Source organism: Phaethon aethereus, assembly GCF_964289735.1.
Source record: "Phaethon aethereus genome assembly, chromosome: 3".
Lineage (NCBI taxonomy): Eukaryota > Metazoa > Chordata > Aves > Phaethontiformes > Phaethontidae > Phaethon > Phaethon aethereus.
In genome coordinates, this window is record NC_138576.1 from 93,309,179 (window position 1) to 93,318,927 (window position 9,749).

A 9,749-nucleotide genomic window follows, 5' to 3' on the forward strand; every position below is an offset into this window, starting at 1 on the left:
AGACAAAAGTAATTTTTAGAAAATGTTACTCTGCCAGCAAAAATATAAAGGCCAAGCTTGGGCTGACAGCCAAGCCCTGCCACTCCAAACAAGCCCAGCAGAGAATTCCAGCAGCAGTGTATCTAACTGTCATGGCCAAACATCAAATTGAGGCCAAACATCAAATTCATATGACATCAGGTAAGTCATATGAGAATATTCATTGAGAGACTCAAATTGAAAAAGTGTGAAGTAGGTTACTATCGAACAGATGATGTGAACCCGTAAGGAGCTAATTATAAAATATTATGGAAGAATAATCTTTTAGGATCAGACCATACTGCATCAAGCCTTTCCTCATCCCATCTCTCCTACAGAAACGTGATCTCCAGGCCACATTTGTGCTGAGAAACAGCAGAGAGGATAGGTTATTTCTTCCCCACTCCCCCTCACCTCCACTGTCCTGGGAAATTCTCTCCTACCTCCTCTATTTATCTGCTTTATGAATCCTCAAACAATTTAAGTGTGGAGCAGATCATCTTAAACCTTGATGAGAATGCCATAAATTTCAATTTATTTGCTGATTGCATGCTTTAAAGAGGCCAAAACAATACCTATAAAACAACCTGTGGGAAGTGAAAAACACAACAGTGAGTAACTTTTGTCAGTGTAAGACAATGACAGAAATTCCTAGGGACTGCAACAAACCATACAACCCTGTGTCTGCTGACACAGATGAGAAGACACTGAGCTACACTAAGGGGCCAGAATTTCTACACAACCAACAAAGAATGCCATTCTCAAACAAAAGAAACAGAATGTTTAAAATCTTCTCCAAGTTTGGTTTGAGGTGTATAGTGTTTTTCATGAGAAGGCCTGAAATTAGATGTCCTGATACCAAAATGTCCAAGGGACTGCAAACAATTGCTAGTGCTTAAGACTCGGCATGCTAGTTACCCCCAACATTCTTCTGAATTTTTCTTTTCTTTCCTTAGAAAAATAACTTCATAATGTCTTCAGAGGGTCCTCTCTTCCTTGTCTCTTCTTTGGCTCGAGCGGACATTGCTGCCTCCCAGTATTTCCCACAGGAAAAGCACCAAGGTGACAGCAAAGGGCTTCATAACTTAAATTTGTGATGAGTTCCCACCTCACTAGTCACGCATAGTCAGGCAAACTCCTACACTGCTCAAGAGTCATGGGGGTAAAATGACAGCAAGGTAATTTAATCAAGTATAAAACATTAAATATCACTTCAACCATTTTGGCAAACTAGGCATAAAGAATGTTTTTCTGTTTTGTTTCTGATGACATTAATTTTCTTACTAGCTCTTTGTTCAAGCCTTACCATAGCTGAAATATTTTAAGCATGAAAACATAACATGTTAAGAAGGCAATACAGACTTTTAAAAAATAAACGGCTTCGATTTTTCCTAACAACTTGGGTAAGCTGTACTTTACCAATTTGAACTGAAGCCTGTTTTATTACAAGATAGGAAGTCCTTCCAGCTACTTAAGGACAAAATAAGAGTGTAACAGATATTATTGATATAAAACTATGATAAGAAGAACCTGATAACTGACTTCAACAAAGCAGTTAGCAGGCTTCTACACCTCCCCATTCTAGAAAAGCATGTTATGAAAAGCAATACTATTAAAAAAAAAAAATTAGTACTAACACAAACAGAAGTGGAGATTCTTTTTAACAGTTTAAAAACTCCAAGAGTCTAAGGTCTTATGACAGGAATCCAAAAGGGACATTAACAAAAAATGAGGAAGAGTCTTTACAGTTTGTTTTACAAATATTTCATATAACAACACTGACATCTGCAATTTTCCCTGGTATTTTCCTGCAAGTGGTTTTATCAGATGATAAATGGTAAAGTGAGTATTTACATGTTGATAAACACATTGAACAATATTTGAGAAAATGGAAGAACTTTAAAAATGTCTACAGTCAGTACCAACTTGTTTTCACCTTTATTACCAATAGATTTTATTTAAAAGAGAAAAACAGTGGTAAGAATGTCAGGAGCAATGATCGACCAACAGGACTCGGTAAGATCACAAAGGACTGTTCAAAGTTCAAAGAACAAATGAAAACTGCTGGAGACTCACCACACTCTAGTTAAGCTGTTCAGTAAATCCAGGCACCTAGTACTGGATTAAAAAAACCCTGAGCTACATGGTATAAAACACCACTGTGATATAAACTCACTTTGTTGCTTCAAAAACTGTGTTGAAGTGCCTGTAAATTGGTAGACACTAAGCATAATCAGATATCATCTGTTCACAACACTTCAGCTTTTAGACAGATCAAATATCATCTGTTGTCTCCCTGCCAACTCAAAAAAATCACAAGCTGACACAAACACCAATCTCATCCGCTCCAGCTAATTCAATAGAGAGGTAATTATGTCACAGACTGATCTGGATCAAATTTGCACTGTATGACCCAGCAGAGTGCATATCCATCAGAAATGATAAGCAGCCTTCAAGGAAATGTCTGGCAAACCAGATTCTTAGGTCAGCTGAGGGTTACACTGAAAACAAATGGGCAGCAAAAATAAATGAAGAAATGGTAAGTGAAGTAATAGTCAGAAGCAGGAAAGGGAAATGTTTCTTCCTGCTAAATATATAAACTATTTCAAGGAAAAATTACACAGAAAACATCTGTAGGAAAAGGATTTACTGTGATGAATCTTTCTGGTGACTGATGCCAAATGTAATTTGAAAAGCTTGGATGCCAGGCCAGCTGAAGACTGGTGCCAAACATGATACTGATGTCAATGTTTCATCACTGCTGTATAAGGGAGAAAACAGCTTTAAAATCACAAAGAGGAGAATTAGGTGACACTCTCCATCCCGGGTGATCATCTAGACACAATTTATTGTACTTGTAAATGAACTGGTGCTTGTTACACATTCTCAAATGGCAAAGATTGAGGTTTTCACTAGTAAATGATGGAAACTGAAACAAACTATTAAGAACAGAATACAGAAAAGCACAGACTAGAAACTGTAGGTCTTTAGCATTCAGTCTATGTCCCATCCACTCAGGCTATCTGTTATGATGTAAAAATATATCTCATTTATTAAAAAGGATGTGATATTTTTCCACTTACAGAAATATGTAATTTTTGAAAGGCAAAATAGAAAGCTTCTCTTCCCAAGGTGTTGAATGCCAACAGTGACACTCAAAATATGACGAGAGCAGATCAAAGCAGTGAGTACCATATCAGAGACTGCCAGCTTCAAATGTTTTATGGAGAAAACAGGTCGTATTAAAAGCTTTTCTGGAAGAATCTGAAACCAATGTAGTTATCTAGCACCAGTCCATAAAACTCTTAAGATTACTTCATCTCTCAATTCCCACCATCACACAGAATCACACAGAATCACACACAGAATCACTAGGTTGGAAAGGACCGTCAAGATCATCAAGTCCAACCATTAATCCAGCGCCACCATGTTCCCCAAACCATGTCCTGAAGCGCCACATCCACACGTTTTTTGAACACTTCCAGAGATGGCGACTCCACCATCTCCCTGGGCAGCCTGTTCCAATGCCTGACCATCCTCTCAGTGAAGAAATTTTTCCTAATATCCAATCTAAACCTCCCCTGGCGCAACTTGAGGCCATTTCCTCTCGTCCTATCGCTGGTTACTTGGGAAAAGAGGCCAGCGCCCTCATTGCCACAACCCCCTTTCAGGTAGTTGTAGAGAGCGATAAGGTCTCCCCTCAGCCTCCTCTTCTTCAGACTAAACAACCCCGGTTCCCTCAGCCGCTCCTCATAAGACTTGTGCTCCAGCCCCCTCACCAGCTTTGTTGCCCTTCTCTGGACACGCTCCAGCACCTCAGCATCCTTCTTGTAGTGAGGGGCCCAAAATTGAACACAGTATTCAAGGTGTGGCCTCACCAGTGCCGAGTACAGGGGCATCTACTCATCTGTCAGCAAAATCCCATCTTCTAGATTGTCAAAATATTGCCAAGGCAGTGAAACATGTTGCATGTACTTTAGATGGAAAATAGAAAGTGAAAAAATGTTTAATCTGTAACAAAGAAAAAAATATTTTTCTAGTGCACAAACTAGCAACTGAATGCATTATTGTGGGTACCTTTGACCACAGAACAATACAGAACAATGCACAGGGTGCTACACCTACAGCACATGAAGTGATGATGCACATTAAGTGGAAGTGTGTTGTTATTGTCTCTCATGACAAACTCTCATTGAACATGCACCACTGTCATTAAAGTTACATAAGACCTCAGAAAAAGCTATATACATTGCAACTGTACATGCATTAGGATTAACAACCTATTTCCAAGGCGATGACAAAAATGCAAAAAGAAAATCGCTTAAATAAAATTATCTTAAATTTAGATAAGATATGCACAACAAGCACATCAAGTACAAGGTGTTTGTAGGAAAAAAGCACCTCTTTTCAAAGGGGATTAAAAAATAGCATTGGAAAAGCACATACCCAAATGCCTAACACTATCTATAACCTTGAATTATGTTCCTTCCTGCTGACTGTATTACAAATACTTGTCAGAGAAGGCTTCTCTTAAGGACACATTCAAAGCTCTTGCACACTATAATCACTTGCATTGCATCATCTCATCAGCTGCTTCATCACACGAAAGAACCTGAACAGACAAGTTTCCTTGGTTAGTTCCCAAACAGGAATGCATCTCTCCTGACCAGAAAAGGGGATCTTCTCAAATGCTAGGTGTGGAATAACCCCTATATTGCATCTGTTAACCTGATTATTCATAAACCGGTCCTTTAGCCTTACCTACATCTCCAAATATTTTATGCGTAACAAAGGCCTCTGCAAACCAACTAATGGATAGAACAATCTGAGAAACTAATAGAACTGAAATATTTCTACACCATATGAAGGGGAAATGTCTTTGAATACCCCTGCCAATACTGAATACTTAAAATAAGGAATTACTTCATAATAGAACTGACAGGTCTCAAAATCCAGTATCAAAATACAAGACTTGTGAAGCATGTGGGCTGGGATGTAACACAACAAGAAATTCTGCCCACAAGAACTGAAAATAAATTTGGAGGAACTTCTAAAAAACAGAATTCTAGTAATTATTATATGCAGCACGTTTTTGTCTTCAGAATATTACAGTTAATTAATGTATCTTTTAAAAAGTGACTTAAGATAGGCTATTTACAGAAATAATGCTGCCTACACAACAGGTATGTATAACACACTCAGGAGATGGTTCATAAAACAGGGTTGCTATAAACATACCCTTATTAAGTTGCATGTAAGTATCTAATCTGATTATATCAAAACAGAACTGTAATTACAGGAAAGTAATGTCATCACCATTTTTACATTACTACTGGAGGGTATATTAGGTAAAATAGGAAAAGACAAAAATATAGTCCTTCTACTGGACTCCATCTGATCCTTCAGCATGTTCCTCAACTCGCCTATATAAAAGATCACATTAACCACAATGGGGCTACAAGATGTGATCAAAACTAGGAACTTTCTACCTTACTGAGGTCAGTATCCCAAATCCCTTATGACTACTTTTTAAGCCACCAGGAAGTGTATACAACAGCAAATAAACATACATACATAAACACACTGCCATTTGTATATGTGTTGCATTTGCACATAGCTTTCATAGCATGTAACACTGTAATAACTCAACTTTAAGGCCCACAGAAGACAATTATCACGAAAAGGGCAAGAGCATTTGTGCAGTTTGAACAAACTGTCAGAGACACAAGACAAGAGCACTCTCTTACTAGAAGCACTTTTAAAATCACACCATTATTCTGAACTTTCAACTTTGACTCTCATTGCATAGCTATGTAGCAATACTGCATCAGATTGTTACCAAATGCACCCTTAAAAATCTTTATTATGCTTGGTGTTCAGCCAACTTCAGCTGTAGTGCAGATTCAGAGATGGTCATCCAGAGTTTTCCCTGATCTAAAAATTACTAATCTGAAATTTTGGGGTTTTTTCCCCCCTGAATATAAAGAAATATAAAATATACAAAGTTTCACATAGGTAATGATACAATTTGCACTGCAGGTGTACCGTAGTGTATATGAAATATTATTGACTCACCCTCCTTCACTTTCGGCCTCCTCAGAGCTGGTAGTTTCTGTTGCACCAGGAGCTGCCTCAGCTTTTCTCCGCTTCGTTGCTCTGTGTGATGGGCTAACTTTCTGAACGTCTCCCCTCCCTTGAAGCTCATTTCGAACAAGCTCTTCAAGCTTTGGAATAGCTTCTTTCAGAAATTTCACCTCTCTCTTCAGTTCATCCACACTTACTAGCAAGCCATTCAATTTTTCTAGCATCTGCAGTTGCCTTCCGTGTAAAATCATTACTACTCCTTGTTCATTAGAAGCTTCATTTTGTAAGCCCACAGAACTAAGCCTGCTACCTACATCTAGGAACGCAGGTATACGCACAGCTGCACCAGGTTTTCGGATCTTATGGTACCAAATCAGCATCAGGCTTATTCCAGCAGTCCCTGCCATTATGCCCATTATTAGTCCTTTATTTTCGAAGGGAGACATTTCTGCACTCTCCTAAAATTGTGAGACAACAGTAACAGAGTTAAAGATGTTTTTCCTACTCTATCCAAACGACTTTGCTTTTAAGTCACAAAAGCGTAAGGCTAGAATAATTGGTGCAGGCTGCAGACACAAAGTACAATGCAACTCCAGCAGATTCTGCAATAAAAAGCGATGTGCTGTGACAGCAAAAACACGACAGTTGTGGGTTTGGGGGGCGGGCTGAGGCGAGAACGAGCACACACTTCTGCATCGGCACGTGCGCAAGACCGCAGCCTTCACTTTTAACCTTCCCGCATTTTAGGATTTTATTTTGTTTTAATGCGAGAAACTCCTATAATCGGATTTGCCGCAACAGCAGAGCGGCGGAAACCCAGCTGTCAGGCCGCAGCGCAGCCCGCGCCGCCCGGAGGGGTGTCTCGCCGCCGCCCCAGCCCCACCGCGCCGAGGGGCTGCCGGAGCCCCGCGGTCACCTCCCCACGGGGGACCGCCCGTCCCGCAGCCCGTCCCGGCCCCGGCCGCCCCGGCAGGGGGGCGCCGCCGGCGGCAGCGCTAACCCCGGGTTCGGCACCGCCCCCGTTACGTACCGGCGGGCCGGTCCGGCAGCGGGAACGGGTCCGGCCCAGGCGCGGCGCGGCCCCGCAGCTCTCCCGCCGCGGCACAGGGGGCGGTGGCGACGGCGGGGCCGCCCCGGGGCGGCGATACCCGGATCGAGGGGGACGGGCCTGCGCCGCAGCCGCTGGCCAGGCCGCGCGGGTGGTAGGCGCTGCCCTGTGGAGGAGGGCGCCGGGCCGGGCCGGGCCGGACACGCGCTGTGGCCCTGGCAGCCTCAGAGCCGGCGGGAGGGCGGGCTGACCTTCGGTCTGGCTGGGACCGGGACCGCGGGCCGGGGCCTCCGGCTGTGAGCCCTGGTGGGCCGCAGCTCTGGGAACCCCGACGGGCGGTGCTGCGGGGGAACGTCTGCTGCACCTGCTTCAGACATTGCTCGAATAACGCTGTTCTAGTGCAAATTTACTTGCTCGTGTCTCTCCTCAGCGTGTTGGCTACTTGTTTTCACTAACTTAACCTTTGCTACTTCTAGGCCCTAGAGAAACTCCATCTACACGGCGTTAGTGGAGACCTGAACCTGCAAAATCACAGAGAACGCCCGCCCAGTCGCCAGAAAGAGGAGCAGTCCTGGCACAAAAGCTTCGTTGCAGTTTAGCCATTGAAGGGCCTAAACCTGATTTCACCAAAGTCCATTATAGATTGCCCACAGTCATGGAGGAACTTGGGTTTAACACGGTTAACAGGAGGTACTCATCCTGTGTCTCATCGGAGATGTCACTTTTATTGGTGGCACTCGCAAGACCCTTCTTTCTCCTTTATGACAGTATTTCTTTCTGGATCTGCTTCCTGTGCCTCCTGTTTCTGGCCCTGAATGGAAAAAGGATGATCACAGATGACCTGCTGTGCCCATTTGTCTTCCTGAAGGCAAACATTCTGGAGGGTGCCTGTGTGCAACATCCTGCCAGAATTTAAAAGCCTTAAACTCATGGTCTTCTGTGTGCAGGCTCAAGGAAACCATTATGGAAATCTGCGCAATGAAAGAAACTGCTCTTCAACACTTGGAATTTTCCTCAGCCTTATCATTGAGAAGCAAGGGAACAACTATGTAGTTCTTAAAAAACAGACTAATTACCTTTAAAAAGTGAAAAAAGTGCTGTTAAAAAACCTAGCCTATCTTAAGTAGCTACCAAGAACTCAAGAATTTTCAGTCTACTGCAAATTAGCAAATGTAAATCAGAATAATGTCTATTTATCTTCAAACAAAGACTTCCCTTGAAATAACTACAGCTGCTGACAAATTCTCCACCAAGAACCTGAGGATGAAACTACCCTTACATGAAACCAAACTATAACCTGAAAGGCAGAAATTTGTTAAGATGGAAAAATGAATAGTGTTTCAGCTTTCTACAGTTCTCCTAGTTATAATCAGTTCATATGTTTGTAATCCGAGATTTTTAAACCACGGACGGAAATCTCTTCAATTTTATGGAAACTTTACTAAAATAAAATTATTTTAAAGAACAAATTTCATTATAAGTAATTGTTTTAAGTTACGTAATCCATCAGTGTTTTAAAGTGGAACAGGACTACATAAATCTCCATGCTGACGGTATTTCGAATGTTCTAGAACGGTAATAAAAGTTTGTTGTACTTTTATTTTCTCTTTTCAATACCATCTGCTGAAAATCTTTCTATAAGCCAATTAAAACAGGAAAGGATTTTAAAAAGATAATTAATCGGAGGGCAAACACAGAACAAAGCTGAAACAAAGGATTTTGGATGCAAACACCAAAGTGAGTTTTCCAAAGTGTCCGTCTGAGGCTGCAGGCCTTAGACAAATAAACTGTTTTCAAAAATAATATCCCAGAAGAACTGCTGTCTACAGCTGCCTGGATGCATAGCAACTGTGAAAATTAGGTCACCTGTCTGGTCCCAAACTCCTTATTTGCTTTTCACCTGTGGCCATATTACCCAGGCAGAGCAGCGCAGAAGCACAGAAGTTACTGCATGCATGTAGAAACCTGCCAGAACACCACAGCTTTCCAAGCTGGGGAATTAAACTCAAATTTACCTAGATTTGGCACAATTTAATTGGCTAAATCTGACATACGTTCTAAAAAACCGAAACGAACTGTTTTTAGAAAGTGCTGTTCTGCGTGTGGATTTTCTTCCTAGTTCAAAAGCAACTTTGTACCTGAAGCCCTAAAAAACATGCAAGTCCAGACCACCATCTGTTATAAAATGGTTAGTCCCATGTATTTTTAGTATTTTTGGTGTATTTTTAGCCTTAGCTCCTAAGACAGAGCTTATGTCCCCAGGTTGTCCGTGTGCTGTCCTTCTGTCAGGCAATACCATGACACTTTCTCCACCAGTAGTAGTTCTTGACCTGTAGCTTAATTTCAGCCAATTTTGACAGAAGAAAGATGTCAAGATATTGAAGTTCCAACAAGTTTCATGAAGGTCAGCAGCTCTGGGGTGGTAAGACCCTCTGAACATCTTGCTTCCCTCCACCCTTGGCCCCAGGCAGATGTTTGGGGATGAGTTCAGCACACCCAGAGCTGCAACGCTGACACACTTGCACAGGGCACCAGCCTTTGTGTAAAACCAGGCCATGTAGTTTAACTGATCTTTTGGGAAATTTTGAACTTGGACAGT

General features: G+C 41.8%; 1 protein-coding gene across 1 annotated transcript in view; it reads right to left on the bottom strand.

The window, feature by feature from the left end:
• The window catches only part of RMDN2 (regulator of microtubule dynamics 2), a gene marked incomplete at both ends in the record, with an annotated part of 42,410 nt that extends 34,883 nt beyond the window's left edge, over window positions 1-7,527 (bottom strand). The window contains 4 exon segments of the mRNA XM_081997790.1: window positions 6,094-6,560; window positions 7,133-7,178; window positions 7,180-7,428; window positions 7,430-7,527. Of these exon segments, the coding sequence (XP_081853916.1) occupies window positions 6,094-6,560; window positions 7,133-7,178; window positions 7,180-7,428; window positions 7,430-7,527 (860 nt within the window).
• Window positions 7,528-9,749: the final 2,222 nt, after the last annotated feature.